The sequence below is a fragment of the Benincasa hispida genome, chromosome 9 (assembly GCF_027475165.1).
Source record: "Benincasa hispida cultivar pf3 chromosome 9, pf3_genome.v1.1, whole genome shotgun sequence".
In the NCBI taxonomy this organism is placed as follows: domain Eukaryota; kingdom Viridiplantae; phylum Streptophyta; class Magnoliopsida; order Cucurbitales; family Cucurbitaceae; genus Benincasa; species Benincasa hispida.
Genome location: NC_143486.1, coordinates 67,199,125 through 67,223,966, shown reverse-complemented (window position 1 = coordinate 67,223,966; position 24,842 = coordinate 67,199,125). Strand labels below are relative to the sequence as shown.

The window sequence follows — 24,842 nt, the reverse complement described above, 5'->3', positions numbered from 1 at the left end:
AAGTCTTGAAAATGGTTTTATGAGGAGATAAATCTCATCGAAAATGGTGGAGGGAAACATTATTATTTTTATATAATCATATGGGTATTAATTTGTATGGGAAACATTATAATTTCTAGTTTTGAATACCAATTATTAATTAGGAAGGGGCTTTGCTTGATATTTACTGCTCTGTCTCTTCATCACAAACATATATGTATTGAAATAATATTAATGCACTTGAAAGGGGGCCTTTTAATGCTCTTTCAACTTAATCCGTACATATAACAATTGCAATAGCGATTCTAAGGATCATCATTGAAGAAAATAATACAATTCCTCGTGTCTTCTTCTACTCCACTTCATTACTCAATAGATTTCAAATAATTCTTGATATATTTGCAATTTGAAACTAATTTTTGTCTATTATGCATCCAACCGACATATTGATCATATATTATACCATTCAATCTCCATCATTGCTTAGCTTGTATAAGTGTATAACTAAACAGAAATTAAGAACATTGGCCTTATTAAGATTATATGTATGGGATAAGTCTTTTTGATATCTAACTAGTTGTGTTGGATCCAAATGTCCAACTAAACTTGATAGAATTGAATTGAATAGGATAAGTGGAGTAAGAGATTTGAATCTCTAACCAACCCTAGCAAATTGGAATTAGAAACTTTTAGATATGAGAACTCTTAATTCTTAATCACTAAAAGTTCCCAATCAATATGATTTCAACCCTAAGGATTAGATTAGACAATTTTTTTAAGATCAAAACTCTTGAAAATTCATTACCCAAGATTTGAACGATCAATCTCATTTGAATGTTCTTGGCATTCAACTCAGTACATGAATTACAAAATTCAAAAGGCTCTTCTCGCTAACTTGAAAGAAGCACAAAGACGAAATTTGATTTATCGTAAAACTTTGTAACACAACTTAATGGCAAGATTTTATATAGCTTCCCAGTGAAATTCTAATGACACGTCATTAATCATAACAAAAATACAAAAATATCCCTACTTACTATGTCATAAAAATGATAAAATTGAAAAATACTAAAATTACATCAAAGTTATGAAATAAAACATAAATAACAATATGATGCTCTGGACGATTCATATCATCAAACGTACATAATAATTTGATTTTTTTTATCCATTATTAAATGAAATATTTATTTTTATCTTTATGACCAAAGGTCCAAAACATAAATGAGGAAAATTATTATTACGATTTTTTTTATCTTATGGACTCTTTATGAATTGGTTGAAACAAGTTATAATGTAGTTCGTGCAGAACTTGTTAAAAATGGAAAGCATTCTGTTGGGGAAAAAAATGGAAATTTATCTAGATAATGATCGAGTGACATTGCTACATTTCACCCACTCTGAGCTAGTTTGATCATAAAGTCAAAGGGCCTTTTAATTAATGGAAGGCGGTTAATAATAATTGAAGCAAGATACTTGCATGGTTATGGATTGAAGAACTGTATAAATATACAGTGTACTGTTTTTGTACAGCATACTTCAACTACGGACCAACAGTTTTAGCTGTCATTGATTTGGTTGAACTGAACCATGTGATTAAATTACCCCACATGGTACTGCCTATGCTCCTATACTTCATGTGCCTTGTTTATCCCTGCAATTACATACCCAAAAATCCAATAAAACCAAGACCCAATTGAATCCATAATTTGATTTATAAAAGTCCAGTCCAAATCGCACCTAAGAATCATTGTTAAAAGTAAGAATATATTTGCATTACATGTGTTCCAGTTCAAAAAAAACCACGCTGAAGGGGGAGAGAAACACAAAGAAGAAGAAAAGAAAGAAAATTTTAACAGATGTGAATATAATGTACAGCATTAGGTACATACAGAAGCTAGAAGAGGCCTTTGAAAGCATCATTTTATGTGCTAACTTTTACGACATAGAGCTCCCAAAACTGACTTCCCATCTAAAAATCTTAGATGTCTATGTTTGGTTTTTTTTTTTTTTTAATCTATTTATATTATTGAATGAAATATTTTAAACAGAATCATATCATCATGCAAGAGAGTAGCACGCCTAATGACTGTTCTTTCCTTTCGAGGAGAAGAATCGACTAAAGCCTCGAGTTTGTTTCTCTGGAGTTGGAGCAGAGGAGGAGGAAGAGGAGCTTGACTTGGTTGGTCTGTGTTTTGGTTGTTTTGAATTGATAGGTGATCTCAAGAAGCTTCCTCCTTCGCCATCAGAAGCACTACAAGGGGATTCTGCACCAATAATGGGCGTCATCGTAGAAGTGGCAGTATCCATTTCAGACCGATCGAGGTCCAGAAGATTGGTGCCACTTTTAGATGGTTCATCCTCCGTAAACTCTTCACCTCTATGACTTCTCTCGCTGAATGGAGATCCAGCAAAATCCGGTTGGGGTCGCAGAGATTTCAACTGCTTGCTAAGAAGAAAAATTGTTTCTTGACATTCTGCCAACTTCTCTGCAGCAGCAGTCAACTCTATCTCCTAATATTACAAGAGAATTACCAAGTTCAATAAACATTGCAGTGGCGTTTCCGAGGGGGGGGGCTCATTCGTTCCTGAATATGTAATGATGATAATTCTAGAGCGTTTCTGGAGATTAAAGCAATTTAAAAAAGGAAAAAGTATTCAACTTTACCTGGCTCTTCTGGGGATCAGCATCAATAGCTGAAGAACACATAGCGCAAACCTCATTCCTGCAATGCGAGACAGAGGAGATGAAAATTAGATTTGGAAACAAACTAAAATGAAAAAAGAAAACAGAAGGTCCATCTAACAAAATCAGACATGACGGGGAGGAATTGGATGGTGATATTTAGGACCAGTCATATAAATGTCCATCATCTAACGTTTTGCATAAATATAATTTATATAGGCGGCCGTTATGCTGTTTGAGCGCAACAGAGATATAAGTACAAGACTAACCTTTCTAGTTGCTCTTGCAGCTCCTGGCACTTGGACAAAGCTTCGTGATGATTCCTCTTCTCATCTTGAAGATCATTCTCCAAAGCTTCAGATTTAGCTCGTAAAAGATTTAGTTCAGTTTCCAAATCCTCTGCACGTGCTTCAAGTGACCTGTATGACTCTGCCATACATTTCAGCTGTGTTTCGGATAAGCTGTTTGACTTTTGAGCAAAAGCCAACTGTGATCTAGATTCTGCTAGCAGCTGCTCTGTTTCCTGCAGTTTACGTTTTGTTGCCTCAAGATCCTCCGTAGATCTTGCTAGGTCCTTTGACAGGTTCTCCTTGGCTAATTTTAGCTCTTCAATGTCCTCTGATGAGATTTTGGGTAATCTGGAATTTGATTCATAGCTGGAGACTAGATTTCCATCATAAGGAACTTCTAGATCAGAAGTTGGACTAGAAATATGGGAACAACCGTTTGTATATCTTTCGTCCAGTGAGTCATTTTGGACAACCTTGTGCTCTGGTAAAGCAACCTTATCAATGCAATCAGGACTATTAGTATCTCCATCAGAATCCTTGCATCCAATGAAACTAAATCTGAGCTCACTGGCTTCAGATAAAACATGAGACAGAATAATAACAAAGTCCACCAAACTAGTGTTTGCATGCACAATTTTACTAAAAGTGGCTGAGAATTCCTCAACTTTTTGACCCAGTCCATTCCCATCTGGAGATACTGTATCATGAACTCTGGAAGCTTCTTTCCCAAGGAACATAACGAATTCATGAATTTGTGTGATGGCAGCTTCCAGCTCTTGGCTCATAGGCTGATTGTGTGTAGCAAGCTTGGATAAAGCAATTTCTCTTTCTACTCCTAACCCAGCATCATCAGGATTGGCTTGCCTGTCACATGTCGTATCAGGGGATTGCACTTCAGAAACACAACTCAAACAACTGATTGTGGGTTGCTGAAGTGCATCATGAGCATCCTGCACAATGCATTTAATATCCTCCAAAATTTTCCCAGTATCCGCATCCTTTGAAATAGACTCAAAAATCATAGATATTCTTGATCGGAGTTTCAACAGAGGCAATCCATCGGAATCAGTGCACTCTGTTGACAGATCGACACTAGAAGATACAACATCTGTAGATGGACTTGAAACTAGAAGCTGTTCCGACTGGATACCATTGGACTCCTGGTGCACAACTTCAGAGGCCTTAAAGTTTGAACTATCTGAAGCAAGGATGGCTTCGTTTGGCTCATTTGATTGGCATGCCAATTTTTCCATTTCCAGAAAATCATCCATGAGCCCCAAGTGACTTCCACTTTCAGTTTTACTTAATTTCTCATTTCTCTTCTCCCTGAATTGGGAAATGTCAGAGGTTGCCGCTATGGATAAAGAATCTGCACAACTCTGGCCATCCTCATTTCCATCTTCAGACATAGAAGTCAAGCTGGGAGGATGGCTGGTGTTTTGGCATGAAAAGCCATCGGCAGTGTACTGAACAACAGACTTTGGGGAGCTTCTTTGGTGATTGCCATTTTGGAGTTGTGCCTCCAAATTTTGAAGCTTACTAGCTGTCTTGGCACACATACTCCTGGAAGTCTGCAATTCACTATTACGCTTTGCCAAAGCCTCTTTAAGCATCTTTGTTTCCTCCTCCATGGCTAACATTCGTTCTGTGAGGAACTCATTCTCCTTTTGGAATTTTAGTGCATTATCAAGGGAAAAGTCAGGCACAGATAACATATGTGGAGTTGGAGGCCTACTAGGTGACTTCCTTACTCGAGTGTCTCCATATTCCCTGCCTAAACTTTCAACCTCTAGCTTCATTTGAGCAAGTGCAGCAGGACCGGGCAATTTCTTCCGGACAAGACCGCGTAATCTTTGACATTCTGCTTCCAGTTTTGTTATTTTCTTGACACCTTCCAGGTGTTGCTTGTTGACTGCTTCAGCAGACCTCATACTCATATTCTTTTCTTCATTACGAATTTCTAGCTCCTTGGAAACTATATGTAATTCATATTTAAGTGAATTTATTTCTCTTTCACAAGATTCAATGTTGCCCTTCAGCAACTCAATCTCAGCCTCAGCTTGTGACTTTTCTTCACTTATTTTAATAAGCATGTTGGAACGTTCTTGTAATGACCTTGAAAGTGCAGCACTCTCAGCAGCAGACCTAAGAAGTTCTTGGTCTAAGTCTGCCATTTTCGATTCCAACTCAAGTTTAACTTTGTCCCACTGCTTAGTCTTGGTGAAAATAACGTCTTGCAATTTATGTTCATGTTCTTCTTTCAAATTTCTTATCTGTCTCATGCATTCCTTCAGAGCACCATCCAAATGTGATGCCCGATCTTCAGCAGTGAGCTTGGACAGTGTCACAGTCTCTAAATGGTTTTTTAATGCCAGAGCTTCTGCTTCAGCTTTCTCCCAACCTGTAGAGAAGGCATTGGTTTGTAACGAACCATACAGAATAAGCAGAAAATTCCAATTACCTCAAGTTTACGATAAATGTCTTCTCTCTCAATATACCAGCTAACTATAATACCTGAAACAGCTTCTTCAGCAACTTTAGCATGCTGTTTCACTAGGTTGTCCTTTGTAGTCATCTCTGACTGTGCAGCTGACAGTTTCTCATTGAGCTCTTTAATCTCATCCTCCAGTGTCTGGATTTGTTGATCGCGTGTTTTTACTTGATCCTCCAAACCAGTAAGATGTGAATACGACTCAACAGAGATTTGTACATAACTTGGCTTTTTAAAGCCATCCTGTACAAAGAAAGAACGAAAAGTGTTAAGAAAATTCGTTCAAGTTTAATACAAAATAAATTGCTATTACAAAAACAAATCCCACCACCATTATCTAAAATTACTGTGGGGAAGAAAGAGAATTATTGTAATAACAGTACTACTGAACAACCCCAGTGAACAGTAATGATTTAATAGATGGGGAGGGGATGTTAGTTTTGCTAATTACCTGATCACCCTGACTTCCAGCCGACTCTGATGCATTAGCCTTCTCTGCTGTCTTCTCAGATGATTTCTTCTTCCAGGGCCAACCTCGTCGGTCCATTCCAGGCTGCATAAATTGCAGTAACATATGGTAAATTGATCAAGTAGAAAAGGGAAAGAATAGACTACTCTGAAGCTCTAAACCAAGATTCCGTCAAAATTAGAGTCCCAAACTTCTAATGGCATCATCGCTTAGTGGATGCTGCCAGAGGTATTACTTGGTTCTTATTTATCTGAAGTGATACTTGATGTTTTCTATGACACATTGTATCTATTGCGTATGAAACGTGAAAGGAATTTATAAGAAAAAGAAAACCTCACAGTTTCCAGAAAATGGAAAGCCCAAATCAACAAGGTCAAATAAGGGTAGTGGCCAGTGGGCACAGATTAGGGGAAGTAACTGCGCAACTTTTTGCAGGAATGGAGTGATGAAAGTGTAAGGTTCCAAAAATGGAAATTCAATTCTTTAAGCCCACATTTTTAGCAACAAAACAGACCACATCCAAACGCCGTGTAAATGCTATTTATGAGACACAAACAACACCAGGATAAAAAGTAGCTACATAGATACACCAGAACAGGAAGAAATTTAAAGGATGGCAGTTAGAAACTCCACCACTCATCTCCAGAAAGCTAACTCATAATTTCAGAGGAGAAATTTAGTGGAATGATTCAGAAATAAGTCGAATGACTAAAAACGATTCAAATAGGCTTGCATGTTAACGATGTCTTTACTATCTATTTAGTAAAGGAACCATCGAGATCTAAGCAGAGAACCATTGCTAGACGAAGATCATCAAGTCCAGGAGACAATTGGCGTCTCTTGGAGATAATGTACAATTCTTTTATTAAAAAACAGAAGATAAGAGTAAACATAATTCACAAACACAAGAAAGAATCAATAATGTTCTCAGGCAAAGCGAGATCCAAATTAATTAGAAAATGGTCCAAAGTAGTTTAAGACTAACAGTAGTGATTTACAATAAACGCGGCGAAAAAATGCACTGATACCACACCATGAAAAAGACGGTTATCCGAATTCCAAGTTGAAATTAAAATCGCTCTACACTTGAAAACCAAATTTAATTAGAAGAAAAAGTGGAAGCAATTACCGACAGAACAGAAGAAGATATTTCCACCAAAGAAAAAAAAAATAAGAATCCACATCAAATTAGAGAAAGGGAAAAAAAACTCAGAAATGAAAAACATAGCGATTGCGAGAACAGAACAATTTCATAACCAAACAGACGCTCGCAGCGTCCTCCGAATTCGGAAGCGGCAACAAACACAAGCAAAAGCTCAAGAAGAAAAGAGAACGCAAAAGAACTCGAAATCGACTTACAAATAGAAATGCAGCTTGGAGGAGGAGGTATCAGATATGAGGTAGAAAAGAGGAAACACTCGGTTTAGAGAGAAGGAATAGTGAAAGCGTGAAAGTAAAGAAAGCGAAGCAGTTGAAATTCCAGCAATGAAGATCCAAAGCGAGGATTCGTTGATCGGCAGGCAGCGGCTGCGAAGGAAAAGTGACGGTGGCGAGGACGACAGCGACAACAACGGCGACGACGGTAGTGGAGCAGGAGCGGGAGGGTGGGTGAGAGAGGTGAAAAAATGAAAATATTCGGACTCGGTGTGTCCACTAAAAAAAGCCAGGACGTTGGAAAAGCTCCAAAACCATCTCCTTTTTAAATTTTTTTCCTCGACTTATTTGAAATTAAAATTTCCTTTTTATATCAAAATAATATTTAGAAGAATTTTAAATTTTAATATTCTTAATGAGAGACAGTCGAAAAAGAAAATTAAATTAAAAGAGAGAGAGAGAGAGATTTAGTTGGACAGATTTGACCATGGGATAAAAGGAATAATGACGGATGAGTCCCTCCCAGTCCCCGCGCCTGTTTTGCTGAAGAAGCTACACCTTAGCTGTACCCGATAGTTTAGAAAGTTCGATTTGTTAGTATTTACATTACGCTGCCACTATGGACCACCGTCACTCCTTCTCTACAGCTCATCTCTTTGTTATTTTCCCGTCATTTCGGCTACACTCCTCTACACCGCTTTTACTCTACATCCCCACCATCACAACCGTCCATTTCTCCTAAGTCAAACCCATCCCCTATTTTCCTTCCCCGCCTGGCCCACCTTAACATTAAATTTCTGCTCTCTGATCTTTTAGTTACCAACATACGGCTGCGATTAAAAGCTGCGTGAGATGTATCGTGTACATAATCCAAATTTTGCTTTAATTAATTAACGCCTTCGTGCTTTTTGCATAGTTGTAATGATTAATGTGGGTTGATTAAGCATCTTAATTTTTATAAATAAACTGATTTGCAGGAAATTTAATTTATATTTTATTTTCATTTCGGATTGATTTCTTTTTATTTCGGTAATTGGATTTGTAGATATGAATATTAATTTTTCACAAGAGGGTGATTAATTCCACAAATTTTCATCTAGAATTTTTTCGTTTAAGATATTAGATCCTTTTTTTTTTTTTTATCATTTTTATGCTTCCAAATTTTGAACTTAATCCTTGTCTAAGTTTAATATTATTGTCGGCCGGTTTTTCTTTTTTCTTTTTTTTTTCTTTTTTTCCTCTCTCCTCTTTTGTTTTTATTGCATTCTTAGTTGATTATTCTACTGTTTCATATTTTTGCTTCGGCTATTTTTTTTAACCATAAATTCTGTTTCTTTAAATGTAAAATCTAATACTTCATCTTTACTTTTGTAGCAATTTTCCAAATAATTCTTTTATGTTTTTAAAATCTTAATCTAATTCTTTATAACAATTTTTTGTTATGGTTGAAATTCAATCAAGAAAAGTTGGATGTGACGTTAAACTATAATCAAGTTGTTTTGTTTTTTAATGTATGAATTTAAACCGGGAAGGCTTACTCACGCTTTACTTGATTTTACCTTTTTTATTCTTTTTTTTTTTCACAGCACACTTTTGTATGATTTGATTTGTAATTTCAACATGAATTAGTCATTATGTTATAGAAAATATATCAGATAACAGGAAATTTTAATTTTATTTTATCCTTAAAAAAGCACATTTTTGTCTCCGAATTTTGTATTTAATTTTTATTTGATCCACTTATTTCAAGATTCACACTTTTAATTTTGATTTTTTACTTTATATTAATTGATTGAAGATAATTGTGAAATGAAATTTCAAAATTAATTTTAATAATAATGAAAAAACAATGAAACTCAATTAATTGTAAGTCTTTTAATTCTTTTAAATTAATTTTTAGTTATTGAAAAAATTCAAGTACTCTCTTTTAGATCCAAGAAACATCTCACGAGGCAATTCAAGTAAACAATAGGATTGACCATTCGAAAATGGACTTGATTCGGTCTTTTGAAATTCTATTGAACGGGTCGATCAATCTTTTGAAGTAATTCAAAATCAGCAAGAAAAATGAAGTTGTATAGACATTTAACTAAGAGAATATTTACTAAAAAAAAAAAGTTTTGATGTGGGACCAAATTGAAACAAAACTCAAATATGAAAAATAAAATTGCAACATTTTAAAACCTAACAAACTCCAAAATTAAGGATACATAGTGTATTGAAATTTAGAGACTAAATAGAAATTAGTACTAAAATCTAAAGACCCATAAAGTATTTTTCATTTTAATCTTTTATCTGTTTGTTGTCATTTTAAGACTAAATATAAAGCTTTTAAAATTTCTGAAACTGTTCGCTGAAATAAATGTTAGTGTATGCGTTGGAGAAAAAATGTGTCTGTTAGGGTATTCGAAATTCATATTTTATTTATTAATATTTTGAGATAGACTTATAGGAAAATGGGGAGATTTTTCTTAATAGACAAATAAAGGACAATTCGAGCAAAAAATATCTAAAAAAACGGTTAACAGTAGTTGCTTTGAGATTTAAACTTCCTTATTTTTCTAGTATTGGTATTTTCTATTTTTTTCAGATTTAATAAAAAAGAAACATAATTTGAAAACAAACTTAGCACCAAATATCAACTAATTAATTAGAAGTGATATTAAAAAAAATTATAATTTCCATGTTCACGTGTTCTCTCTTTTGATTGTACACATTGTCATTTTTGTTTAAACATTGGGAAGCTTTTAATAGGGTGCCAGAAAATTAATTTGAATTCACTTGTGAAACTGTTTATCGTGTCTTTGGAAAATGGAGAAGAGTGGAATACATTTTTCAAAAAGGTGTATACATTTTTTAGAATAAAAAACAAAAACAAAAAAATGATAATGATAATGAAAATTAAAAAGTAAAGAAAATAAATTGAGATAAACATAAAATGAAAAATAAGGAAATGATAAAGAAAGAAATAAAAGCAAGTGGGGAATAGGAAGAGGGTGCGATTTGGAAGTGGTTTAATAAACTTCTGACAAACGCAATTGAATGTTTGAATAAACTTCTGTTCCACTCCAGCCTATCAACCACATGCTTCTTCTCTTCTTACTTTTTTTTTTTTTTTTTTTTTTTCCCTTATGGTTAAATTATATCAAAAGTAGTCACAACGTGTTTAAAAGTTTTATATAATTGAATATATGAAAGAATTAGGGGAAATACTTTTATCCTATTTTGGGTATAATTTCAATTTAATTTTTGAATTTCAAAAGGTTATACATTCGTAAAATTTAATTTTAGTTACAATTTAATTTGTACGTCTTATAAATATTATATTTTTATCTTTGAAATTTGAATTTTGTTTTGATTTAGTCTCCAAATTTCAATATTTTACACTTCTAAATTCAATTTTTCATTAACTACTCATTTTCCATCTTGATTTCAATTTGTTTTAAAATAATTATGAAATGAAATTTTAATATTAATGAAAAATAATGAAACTTGATTAATTATGATTGTTATAAATGAATTAACAGACATAGTTTAAAAGTGCAAAAATCTTGAACTATAGGTATCAAATTGAAATAAGACTTAAATCTCAATAGTAAATTTGTAACGTTCTAAAACTAAGTGACCAAATTAAAACCAAACTCAAAACTTAAAATGTTAAATGTGTAACGTTTCAAAACATGAGACCGAAAAAGGTATAACATATTGGTTGGTGTTAATGGATTTTTTTTTTTAAAAAAAAAAAAAAAAAAACTTTTTTTTAACTGGTTTAATTTTAGAGAAAATATCAGTTCATGCCCTTCAATTTTAGAGGTCGTTTCAATTTAAATCTCGATAAGTTTTTAAATTCACGTCTAACATTTATTAAGAGACTACCTTGAAAATTTTTCCTATAATGAGGAAAAAATTATACTACCTCCATTTATTGTGTATCACATTAATGAACTTTAAAAAATATGATGAGGCCTACTAACATTAAGATGAAATCTACAAATATTTATATAGACAAAATTATAATATAAACAAAAAGAATGTATGGTATTCCATAGTAGTAAAAAAAAAACTATCGATGACCACATTGTTATAATAGGCTATGTCAATGTAAATGAGAGCGTTTGAAGCAAGGAATCCATTGCTAAAGTTTGATTTTTTATAATTAAAAGATTAAAGATTGATATCACACCCACAATGCCACAACTCAACCTCTTTCTTTTCCTCTCTTCTTTTGTCTCCCTTTTTTCTATAAACAGTTGGTAGCATGTAGTTTTTCTTTCTTTTGCCTCTCTATATCCCCCAAATTTTGACCAATGCTTCTCTTACACGTTATACAACTTCAATTCCTCTCTTTTCAAGGGTGGCTATAAAGTTGCCAAATTATTGTAACATATTTGGAACATTTTGACTTGGTAAATTTAAATTACAAAGCACTTCAATGAAGATTCTTAAAATAGATAATTATTAAGTTTTTTATTTTATATTTTAAAATCAATACATATATTTCAAAACTACGTCAAACAATTATTAAATGACAGTTTGGGGATGGATGCCCCATTCAATAAATTTATATGGAGTGGTGTATATATATATAAAGTGGGGAAATACGTATTTGGAATCCGTCTTTGAAATTAATGTGAGAAAGAAAGTAGAAGCTTTTCCTTGAACTATAAACATTAATGGAGAGGAAATGCTGACGTAATACTTTTTCTATTTTTTTTTTATTTTTTTTTAATTCTCATGGTGGCTGTTTGGTTTGCACCAACTCTAAGGTTTGCATTCTGAATTAGCATGAGGACCACTAGCCCCAGTTGAATTTATATATTTATGTAACAGCCAATTAAATTAACTTACTTTTTTAAATGGTGGTTGAATAAACACTCTAATTAACCCCATTTTGCCAAATACCTTTAATAATAATAAAAGAATTGTTTCATCACTTTATACAGCAAGTGTGACAATGGATAGAAAGAAAGAGATTTGTAATAAACAATAAATAGAAGACGAATCCAAAGGACAAAAGAGGGAATAGCTTAGGTTGTCACACTCATTCATAAATAAATTTACAGAGAGAAAAGACAGTAAATTTGGATTGTGTTGAAAATAGAGACACAAATTTCTGGGGAACAGAATCCATAAGGGTATCCAAGAAGAGGAAACCCCTGTCGTTTTCCACTACAGGTTAAAAATTAAATAAATAAATAAAACCCAATTTAATTTATTGCTGCACAAATCAGATTTTTATTTAAATTTATTTTTTACTTAATTTGATCAAACATTGGGTTTATTTTCAGGGTGAATCAATTCAACGAAAGTTTAAAAATTATTCTATTAACATATTCATCAGCTGGCGAATGGATGAAACGGTCAGTTTATTTCCCAATCGTTGCAAATGCAAATACGGCGGCGTTTTGGTGTTTGAAGAAAGAGAGGATATATATGGTATAAAGTCAAAACCTGCATGGCACTGTACGGCAACAGAGTGAGGATTTAAAGGCCTCGACACTCGAGACATCTGCTCCATCTGGACAAATTTTATTTACATACACTATTTCAATAGTTTTATTTTCCTACTTAATCTTATATAAAATAAAATTATTGGTAACTTTAAAAATTAAATTATATGATTATTCATTCAAACACATCTCTATTAATAAAACATGTAATAATCTCAATGTCGAAATTTTTTTGTTTAAAAAATTATTGAAATCCAACAAAATAAAAATTATGAATTTTTGTAAGAAAAAAAATAGAAATTTCAAGATGTTTTTCCTCATAGTTTATTATATATATAATATTAGATATTTTCTTCAAATTATTGGTTTAAATCTGTCATTGAAAAATAAAAAATAGATTTTGTCAACAGTGTTGAAATTATTGTTCAACTGAAATTTTCAATTATAAACATTCCTTATCAGTTCGTCTATTCAACAAATAATTGTATCGCAAATTATTAATCTTTTTTAATATATTTCTCTTGTTTTTTTTTTTTTCTTTTTTAGTTATATTTATTTGTGGGAGTAGGGTATATTTTCTTGAAAAGGCTAGGTTATATCAGCTACAGAAGCCAAAAATCCAATGCTAAAATGGATAAGCAACTATCTATGATATTAAATTTAAAGGGATGGTTGGAGGGAGAGAGAATTGACTATTAATTTTGTTTATTTTTAGCTAATTTAAAAAATGCACGTCAAGTTTTGAAAATTAATAATTAATTTGATTAAAATTTGGCTTAGATAATTTGATTGTGTTTAACACAAAGTTGAAAAGTTTAGTGTGCTTGAATTTATTTCAATAGCGTTTTCAAATGTCCTTTCCTCTTTAAATAATCACGGTAATGAAAATGGATTATTTCATCATTGCCACCATGTATGACATAGACGATAATAGTACATTTGTATCGTAAAGGCATATGATATTGATAAGCTAAAGGTAAATACTTTTGATAAGCCAAAAATCCAATTTAGTCATGTCATTGTTCAAATAAGAGTTACTAAAGGTCCTTCACGATAGGTAGTACGACATATAAGATGTGACTTCTTTCTTGTCTTTTCATTACAAATTTAGTTTATATTATATTCGTGAAAAAACACTGAAAAAATAATATTTACCTTGTTGAGCTAAGCAAACTTGTAAGTAGTGATATATAATTCAAATCCACTTATATTACTTTTATCGGACATTTAATATTAATATTGTTGTTTTCAAAATTTATTAGAAAAATATTGTTGTTTTGGGAGTTCGAGACTAGAAGTTGAGGGTTGAGAATTCGATTAATATAGAGGTCGAACGTTGAGAACTCGACAAACAAAGAAAAACTTGGAAACAATATGTATATTAGGGTTGTCAAGGGTTGAAGTTTCGACTTATGTATGTCGAAACTTCAACCCTCGACAAGGAAAAGGAAATCTCGCTAATTTTGTGATGAGGATCTCGCTCTAGAAGGGAATCTCGCTAATTTTGTATATTAAGTTGTCGAAAGTTGAAGTTTTGATACGTAAATTGAAACTTCAACCATCGACAAGGAAAGATAAGTGGATGAAACTTTTTTTGATGAGGATCTCGCTCTACAAGGAAATCTCGCTAATTTTGTGATGGGGATCTCGCTCTAGAAGGAATCTCGCTAGAAATGTGGGGCTGAATCTCGTGAGCATCGCTAGGAAGACAGTTTATTAAAGAAATGCTTGAGGATCTCGCTCTAGAAGGAAATTTCGCTAATTTTGTGATGGGGATCTCGCTTTAAAAGGGAATCTCGCTAGAAATGTGGGCTAAATCTCGTGAGCTTCGCTAAGAAGACAGTTTGTTAAAGAAATGCTTGAGAATCTCGCTCTAGAAGGAAATCTCGCTAATTTTGTGATGGGGATCTCGCTCTATAAGGGAATCTCGCTAGAAATGTGGGCTGAATCTCGTGAGCATCGCTAGGAAGACAGTTTATTAAAGAAATGCTTGAGGATCTCGCTCTAGAAGGAAATTTCGCTAATTTTGTGATGGGGATCTCGCTTTAAAAGGGAATCTCGCTAGAAATGTGGGCTAAATCTCGTGAGCTTCGCTAAGAAGACAGTTTGTTAAAGAAATGCTTGAGAATCTCGCTCTAGAAGGAAATCTCGCTAATTTTGTGATGGGGATCTCGCTCTATAAGGGAATCTCGCTAGAAATGTGGGCTGAATCTCGTGAGCATCGCTAGGAAGACAGTTTATTAAAGAAATGCTTGAGGATCTCGCTCTAGAAGGAAATTTCGCTAATTTTGTGATGGGGATCTCGCTCTAAAAGGGAATCTCGCTAGAAATGTGGGCTAAATCTCGTGAGCTTCGCTAAAAAGACAGTTTGTTAAAGAAATGCTTGAGAATCTCGCTCTAGAAGGAAATCTTGCTAATTTTGTGATGGGGATCTCGCTCTATAAGGGAATCTTGCTAGAAGTGTGGGCTGAATCTCGTGAGGGAAGACAGTTTGTTAAAGAAATGCTCGAGGATCTCGCTCATAATTGTCTTTACTTTATTTACTTTCCATAGAAATATATATATATATATATACATGACCAATGAGAAAAAAAGCTAATAATCATTAATGAAAAAATAACAACAATAACAAAATTTTGTTACAACTAATAACTATAGTTGAATAAGTTTAATGAAAGTGCATATATTAAAATTGACTATAATTGAATAAGTCTGAAAAAATGTGTGAGGTCCTATCACCATGTTGCCCCTGCTCCGATTCCCCTACATTCATTGACTGACTGATCTGATTCTTCTGCTCCGATTCCCTGCATTCATTGACGCATTCATGCCCTTTTGCCATTGCCTTAATGCCTCTTCAACCACCCCAAACACGTGGGTCGAGTGTTCAACACTCGACCTACATCCTTTTAAACCACCATCCTCTTCATTTTTGCTCACTCACTCCCTCGATAATTTTTAGCTCACTGCCCTTGGTTTTGCTCACTTCTCTCCCCTTGATTTGCTCGCTGTCCTTTTATAGCTCACTGCCCCCTCATTGCCTTCGAAAATAAGCCTTCGAAATCATCTTCCTCTCCTCCCATTTCCATATCCATTTCTCTTCTTGTATTTCGTTTAATACAAATTATTCTCACACAACTATACTGGTTCGTTACTCTACTAAATTTTTATTTTTTAAGAATAATTATAAATTTTATTTTTGTTCTTATATTATTTTTTTTATAGATTCTATTTTTTTTTTTTTTTTTTTTTTGTAGTTGTTGTCATATAACAAATAACAGGAAAAAATGGTGAACGTTGTCACTTTTTGAAAGAAAAAAGAGAACTACCGTCGAATCTGTGTGTTGAGCTCATGATATTTGAAAAGTTTAGTTTATTCTTATGATATTTGATTTATATAGTATTAACTTTGATGTTTATAGTGTTAAAATGTTTAGTTTATTGTTATGTTTAAGAAGTTGATATTTATAGTTTAATACAAAATTATTGTGATAGTTAACAAGTTTGGTATAGTTTCAAAAGTTTAATATAGTTTGAAAATTTTAGTTTATTCATATGAAAAATATTGTTGTTATGTTTATTGTGATAAGTTGATATTTTCTAGTATTAACTTTGAAAATATAGTTTAAATAGTTTACCACATTTTAATTTGAAAAGTTTAATTTGTTGTTATTTTTAAAAAATAGTTATAAAAATTTTAATTTATTGTTATGTTTAAAAATAGTTATAAAGAGTTTAATCTATTGTTATGTTTAAAAAATTGATGTTCATAAAACTTAAAAAGTTTATGTTTATAAACTAAAAAATTTAATATTTTTTAATATACTTATTATAAAAAGTATAATACAAAAAATTGATGTTTGTCTTTTTTTTTTTTTTTTTTTTAGAAAATGGTAGGCAAATGCTTGGGATTTTTATTGTTTACAAATGGTAATATGATTGATGGAGTTGAGTATGACCAACCACCAAGTGGGAGTGGAATTGTATTTGAACAATTCATTCAAATAGTTGGGATGTTACTTAGTGTAGATATGGGAGCAAATCAGATAGAAATAATATATAAACATCCCAATCTAGAACCATCAGGATCAATAAGGTTTATGCCATTTCCTATTTCGAATGCACAAGCTATGAACTTGATATTCTCAATGGCAATGCCAGTGCCGAATGTAGTGCATTTGTATGTAAATGTAAATAGGATAGGGATGGATCCTGATACGTCATTTAACCAGTTTGAAGATCCAACTTAATGTATCGATCCTGATCCAGAGTCAGTTGCATCACCATGTGATAATGAAGATATGGCAGCTAACAACCTGTACAGAGACTTCAGAACAAAAACGACTGACGAATTTGAAGAGTTGGATTTCGATGGTTGTGAACATGAGATGCTTTCAGATATTTTCAATGCTTTGGATATAAATGTACTGGATAGCATTCGGGAACATGACCCAATTGTAACTCTTGTGGATGTTGACAATACGCAATTGTATAAAGGGATGATTTGTCAAGACAGGAAAATGCTACAACACGTGGTCAAATGTTTTGCAATAAAGTGTCACGCACCATACGAGGTTGTTGAATCTACACCGACGATTTGGACAATTCGGTGTAAGAAGTGGGAGGAAGGTTGCAAGTGGAGACTTCGTGCAATAAATAAAAAATCGCATGGCTTATTCGAGATCACTAAGTATGACGAGCAGCATACATGTTTTTATTCAGAACTAAGTCAAAGTCACGTGCAATTGGATTCATCGATGATTGCACTGGAGTTTTGTGACGTCGTAAGAGAAAAACCATTTATCAGTGTGGCACAACTGTAGTCCGACATCAAATAAAAGTTTGGATATCATGTTCCTTACCATAGGGAATGGGAGGGAAAAAAAAAAGCGTTGGCTAACATGTTCGGTGATTGGGATGAGTCTTATAAATTGTTGCCTGGGTGGTTATATATGATTAAGCAGACCAATCCCGGAACACATGTAGAATGGAGAGTTAAATAAACGCTTACTAAATACAATAAATGTCGGCCGATAATTCAGATAGATGGTACACACTTGTATGGCAAATATAGAGGGAAACTGTTCATTGCTACATCAGTTGACTCGAATGACCATTTTCTTCCACTTGCAATTACCGTTGCTGATGAAGAGTCCGCAGACTCATGGGGATGGTTCCTAAAGCACCTGAGAGAAATTGTAACACACGAAGAGGTGTGTTTAATTTCAGGTCGACATGCTGATATAATCACAGTAGTGAACAACCCAACAAATGGTTGGACAGGACCGAAATGTCACCATCGTTTATGCTTACGACATATCGTCAGCAACTTCAATAAAAAAATATAAATTTAATTCATTGAAAAATTATGTTTATCGTGTCGGGTATCAGTTTCAAATTCGAAAGTTTAACAAAGCAATTGAAGATATCAAAGAAATAAATCGGAGTTGTCTGAGTTTTTTTTACAATATTAGTTAAGAGCAATAGACTCGAGCACATAATGGAGGATTAAGATATGGGTGGATGACGACAAATCTATCAGAGTGCATAAATGAAGTCCTCAAAGGAGCTAGAATGTTGTCTATAAATGCTCTTGCTCAGATAACATTCTTCAAATACGTGAACTATTTCGAGAAAAGAAGAGAATAAATAAAGGATGCATTGCAACGTCAAGATAAATACACCCGGTAATATTATTTTATATATATATATATTTTATTAATAATTTATTTCAAACATATTTTATAATACTAAGTGGAGTAAAAATCCATGTACGCACACGAGAAAATAAATAAATGGGCTGCACGATCTAATAAACATGAAGTACAATCATACGATCGGTATGAAGGTGTGTTTCATGTGAAGACCGGACGTCATAATCTCAATGCCAAAGGAGAAAACGTTCAAATATTGAGGCTAAACGGGTCTGAGCGGTACTATTCATGTAACAAGTGGCAAGCATTTGGCATTCCATGCTCGCATTTTATGGTCGTTTACTCACATTTTAGCATGAACTACGAAGATTTTATTGAGGACTATTACAAATTGTCAACGTATGCTGAATGTTACTCTCCTTAATTTCAACCTGTATCGCATGAAGATTACTGGATCACGCACCCTAATATGCCCGTCTTACATCATGATCCATCGTTGTTGAGAAAACCTGGTAGACTGAAAGTTCACGTTATCACAACGAGATGGATTGGAACGAACCAGCTACTTGACAACGATGTGGATTTTGTAATCAGTCAGGACATAATCGAAGGAAGTATCTTTCGTTACTAAAACGGGCTCCAAATAGTTAGGGATTGAAAAATAAATATTTTTTTTATTATATATTCATTTTATTGTATATTCAATTTTTTTATTATAATTTATTGTATATTCAATTTTTTTATTGTAATCAATAACACTTTACATTATTCTTTACCCGCACACTGCATATTCTGAGTGAATTTACCCTCACTTTTCTCTATTATTCTATTTACTTATTTCACCTTTTTTTAATTTACTTGATAATAAAATCAAGGTTGACCATATTTTTTCAGACTTATTCAATTATAGTCAATTAAAAGAATAGTATATATATATACACACATATATATTAAATATATTAATTAATTAAAAGAATAATGTACAAGTTAATTAAAAGAATAATGTATAACTTTATAATAAAAAAATTGAATATACAATAAAAGATAAGTAGGTGAAGGAAATCTCGCTCATGAGTAAGGTCCTGCTCATGAGCGAGATCCTCCTTTTTTTATTGTATATTCAATTTCCTTTATTAAAATATTATTTTAATTAAGTTGTGGAATTTACTAGCCTCAAAAGAATTTACTTAACAGTGTGGAATTTACTAGCCTCAAAAGAACATTATTAAAATATTCTTTTAATTAAGTTGTACATTATTCTTTTAATTAAGTGGTACATTATTCTTCTAATTAAGTTGTGCATTGTTTTTTTAATTAAGTTGTACATTATTATTTTAATTAATTTGTACATTATTCTTCTAATTGAGAAACAATTTTTTTTTAATTGAGAAATAAATATATATATATATTTTTTTCAGATCATGGCTTTAAACCCAAAACCTGTTGATCTTGATGTTTTGTACGACCAGGCCATTCATCGATCATCTGTTGTATGGCGAGATCGTACTACTGGAGAAATATCTTGCAGGCATCGAGAGACAATTCTCCAACGTACTATCATGCTCCACCCTTGAATACTACCGCTACTGCGCACATCTGGATTCTATGGGGTTGCCATATTAGGATTTATTCAGTTGAACTGACATCTGATCACAACCTTGGTCGAGAGATGGAGGCCCGAGACGCATACATTTCATATGTCTGTTGGAGAGTGCACTATCACTCTACAAGACATAGAAGTGTTGTTGGGGTTACCTGTTGACAGTGAGCCAGTCACCGGAGTGATGTACGATGACTGGTCAGAAATTTGTCAACTGTACCTCGGTGCGACCCCAACTGGCGACAAGATTAAAGGATCAAGATTAAGTTTAATATGGTTAGAAACACAATTTCGTGAGCTCACAGATGATACAGACGAGGAAATCGTCATAAGATATGTGCAAGCATATATACTACAAATGATGGGTGGGGTTAATCAGTGGGGGTTTCTCTTGAATAGTTTGACACAGATGTCACTCCAGAATATATTCATTGGTATAATAATATCACAAGGTGCTACGTCACTCGTCCGGAAGCAGTTGTGGGTCATTTGATAAATGAATGAATATTATCTAATTATTTTTAATTTAAATTTATTTTAAATATTGTCTAATTGTTTTATAATTCACAGAGATCGAACAACAATAGACTCCGTGAGGTTGTGAATGATCCGAACCAGGTTCTTGCTATATGTAGTGACAACCAAAGCTATATGGAGAAAATTCATTATATGTACGATATACCTATTGTTCCTCCACCAGCTCTTAGACGTAGAGAACCTATTCGGGAAGAGGATGAGTTTGATGAGGTTGCACATAATGTGGAAGAGTTGCCCCCTATGATGCAGGCGCAGAATCAAACTGATTATGTTAGTCCGATGATGATGATGCCAGCATTTGGTTCAGGACATTATGACTCAAAGGCTGGTCCTTCGTCTTCATACATGCATGGACATGGTCGGGGTCGTGGAGAGCATAATGAATATTTATATTATGAAGCGCCTGCAGAGGTACCAGAGCAACATCAAGAAGAACCCAAGCAACCTCAAGTTCGAAGTCGACGACGACAACCAGCTCAAAATCGACGACATCCGCCTTGTGGGACACATCGATTTTTGTAATTATTTTTATATAAATGAGATATTTAATTTACATTTTTTAAAATTTTTATGAGATATTATTTTTTTTAATTTATTATTTTTAGAGTTTAAATAAAATAATAAAATATTTTTAGATATTGTTTTTATAAAATGGAAAATTGAAAAAAAAGGAAGAAAGAAGAAGGTGGAATATGTAATAATTAAAAAAGAAAAAAAAAAGGAAATTTGTACGGATGACCCAAAAATTGAAGTGTACTCTCGCTCTCTCATAATCTCTCTTTCTCAAAATCTCGCTCTCTCTCTTACCCTTCCTCTTTCTTACTCTCTCCTAATATAAAATTATTTTTAACACATCAAATAATTATGAGTGTTATGACGAATTTGATTGTGAAGTTCAGTGGCAAAAAGAAGGAGATTCATTAGCTCGTTATTTAGTCAGACTTGTTGAGATGACAAAATCCATAAAAATTATTCAACAAGCTTTGGAAGGAATTCCAGGGGAACTTATAAAAATTTAGAAATACGATCTTTTGATAGAGGAAGGTCTCTGGAATGATAATGAAACAGACTCAAAATAATAATGTTAAAGAAATGGCAAGGTCGAGGGTTCAAAGTTCGACCTACAAATGAAAAGTGAAAGGGCAAGGTCGAGGGTTCAAAATTCGACCTGTTATTAAAAAAAAAAACAACAATATTTTTACAAATAGTTTTAAAACAATAATATTTTCCTAAATAATTTATAAAAGGGCAATATCATTTTAATTTTCCCTATTTTTATCTATGATCTATCATCATTAACAAGTAGCATATTGTTTTTACTAATTGTTGTAGTGACTCATCCTAATGCACTTCAACCATGATTGAAAAGAAAATGTTAATATTTTTTTACTAAGCATTGACTTCAGTGATTTATTATTTTTTTTAGTAAAGTCTCGACCAGGATGAAGACTGGGACGAACTGCAAATATTCTCAAATCTTACATAATTTTTCTTCGAGTCATATTTTAATGTCCAATCAACTCTGTTTATGTTATACACATACAATTATATTTGAATGAAAATTGAAATAAGAAAGTTTAAGAAGATTATCTGCAAAATATCTGGAAATACTATGTACGATTAGTTGGAATATTAAAATAGAAAAATTACTTAAAGTTGTAGTGAGATTCACCTATTGAATTTGGGGATTTGGATTTATAAAAAGAAAGTCCAAAAAATCGATGATTTGGATTTATAAAAAAAAAATGAATGAAAATTTTATTCGATTATTAAAATCGTTATTTAAAAGGGTGTTAATCATGAAAGATGAAGGATTTTTGTGTTATTCAAAACCATTTTGCATGACAAGTAAAGGATAATTTGGTATCCATCAATCTAGATGGGCGTGTGTGTGTGGAAAGAGAGTAATAAATTTGTGTAATTTGAGGGAATCGAAAATGAGTATTGTGGGCGACGTGAATGTGATTTGTTCTGAAACAAAGCATGTCAGTTGAATCGACAGCTCGACCTATAACAGCCTTGACAACTCCATGCCTCTCCTTCACCAAACCATTCCAAATAATAATAATAATAATAATAATAATAACAACTACTATAATATACACTAATATATTAAATACAGAGTAGCTCAACTAACATAGTATTTATTATTATCAATTTTGTAGTTTAAGATTCGTTTTTCTTACTCCACATCTTAATTACAATACTTATATATATATATTTAATACATTTTTTCCCACACTTCTATTTTGTTTCAATTTGGTTATCATATTTTTCAATATAGTTCAGATTTTCAATTTCGGTAAGAATGAAATTTCGATTTTCCTCTAAATTTTAAAATTTTCATTGATATTTCCATTAAGAAATTAAAATTTCAAAGGTTTTGTTTGTCTTCTATCTTAGTTTAAGGGAAGTTTTTTCTCTTTTATCATACAAAATCTTTATTTTCAAAAAATCATATATTTTCATTCAAATATTTTTCATTGATTTTTCACATCATTTCACCTCATACTTGAATTAATATAAGTTATCTAATATTCATCCCATTTTCTCTCAAGCCCCGTCTATCTATTTGTAGATTTTTCTTTTTCTTCTTTCTTTTCCATTATATTGTGTTATGTTTAATATTATGCTTTTTATATCTTTATTATATTTAATGTTACTATTTTTATTATTATTTTGTTATATTGTGTTAGTTTAATGTACGATTTTTTTTTTATATCCACTTCATTTTCTAATAAATAATATACAATTATTTTATATAAAAATATTTCATGTTCTTTAACTTTGTAATTGATTCCCAATATTTGATATTACTTTATAATTATTTTTTCTTTTTTTTTTTTTTAAAAAAAATATTATATTATCGCATCAACATTTACACAAATATTTTACAACGTAAATCTAAATGTTGCCTTAATTTATAGAAATGATGATTAAAAGTGATCAATTACAGTCTAATTCGACGATAATCAAAGTTTCACCGACTAATTGTAACAATTTTCATCAATTTCTATAAAAGTTTTCTGAAATTTATATCGATATTTCGATAAAATCGGGACCTTGATATTTCCATCGACTTCAATATTTTGAATCTTGCTTTCGAGATAACATTTATTTTATATATTGTACAAATATATTCACATAATACCTTTAATTTTACATGAAATTAGTTTTTTATTTAATCAAAATTGACAAGTGTTAAACTTAAATGACTAGATTTAAGATTGACGATAGTATAGAGACTAAATTTATTGAAAGTATATGAATTAAAAGTATACAATTGAAAATACAAAGAGAAAAAATGAATAGAAGTTAAAGTATAGTAATAAAAAATAGAGTTTTTGAAGGAATCGAATTCCTCGGCAAAAGCGCATAAACGCATGTATGTGCCAGTGAAATTTATGTTGGAAAACTTGAAAAACAAATAAAATACATAGAACGTATACATGATAAGCATTAATTCTACAACATGTTTTTAGGGAATGGGAAGGATACCTCTTGAAGACCGTCTTCGACATAATCCCTCTCTTTGCGTCGACCTCACCAATAGATACGTACTCAATACTTCTTTCAAATCCCACGATCAATCACGAACACTGAGTGAGATGCACCACTTGGTTTTCTTGCTATTATTTGGACAAATATCGATGATGGTGGGATTCTTATCTAGATGAAAGAAAACTTGGGAAGAACATGAAGTTTTCTTGATGTGAGGGTGAGAAAGAAATTGTTGGAAAATGAGTTAAACAGCTCCCAACCACCAATATGGAGAATAGCTCCCTTATATATATATATATATATAGTTAAATAAATATTAATTAATAAATTAATTAAATATCATATATTTAATTTCATTTGAATCATATCCAGATAATATTCTCGCAATAACTTATAGTTTTAATATGAATCTCATCCGTATTAATTTTAACCTATATATTTATATGAATCTCATTCTTATAAATAATATTTGAATTTTATTCAAATATTTACTTACCTCATATAACTTATAGTTTTAATATGAATCTCATTCATATTAAATTTAACATATAGTTTTATATGAATCTCATTCATATAAATAATATTTGAATATTATTCAAATATTTATCTCTCTCATAAAATAAAGTATAATTTTAAATCTCATTCAAAATTAACTTTATATCATAATGTATCTATATACATTATATTAATTGTATCTCATATAGTCAATTCTTTTATTTAATTTGGCCATTTCAAATTAATCCAAATTTAGACGATTCTTCTTTTACTTTTAATGAGCTAGCAATAGGACCTAATAAACCTACAAATTAGA

At 32.0% G+C, this 24,842-nt stretch overlaps 1 protein-coding gene across 1 annotated transcript; it reads right to left on the bottom strand.

The window, feature by feature from the left end:
- Nucleotides 1-1,813: 1,813 nt before the first annotated feature.
- Nucleotides 1,814-7,630, bottom strand: LOC120085555 (filament-like protein (DUF869)). The gene is made up of 6 exons (XM_039041584.2): nucleotides 7,275-7,630; nucleotides 5,898-5,999; nucleotides 5,470-5,689; nucleotides 2,935-5,356; nucleotides 2,648-2,705; nucleotides 1,814-2,493 (listed from the first exon to the last, which is right to left on the bottom strand). The coding sequence occupies exons 2-6, from the start codon at nucleotides 5,991-5,993 to the stop codon at nucleotides 2,062-2,064; spliced, it is 3,228 nt and encodes a 1,075-aa protein (XP_038897512.1). The 5' UTR covers nucleotides 5,994-5,999; nucleotides 7,275-7,630; the 3' UTR covers nucleotides 1,814-2,061.
- Between the last annotated feature and the right edge of the window lie 17,212 nt (nucleotides 7,631-24,842).

What these genes read in the sequence shown, in the direction of transcription:
- LOC120085555 (XM_039041584.2), bottom strand. Translation starts at nt 5,993, where the DNA reads ATGGACCGACGAGGTTGGCCCTGGAAGAAGAAATCATCTGAGAAGACA. An exon ending in TGCTGAAGAAGCTGTTTCAG is followed by an intron (nt 5,357 to 5,469) that starts GTATTATAGTTA and finishes CCTTCTCTACAG; the next exon opens with GTTGGGAGAAAGCTGAAGCA. An exon ending in CTGATCCCCAGAAGAGCCAG is followed by an intron (nt 2,494 to 2,647) that starts GTAAAGTTGAAT and finishes TTGTAATATTAG; the next exon opens with GAGATAGAGTTGACTGCTGC.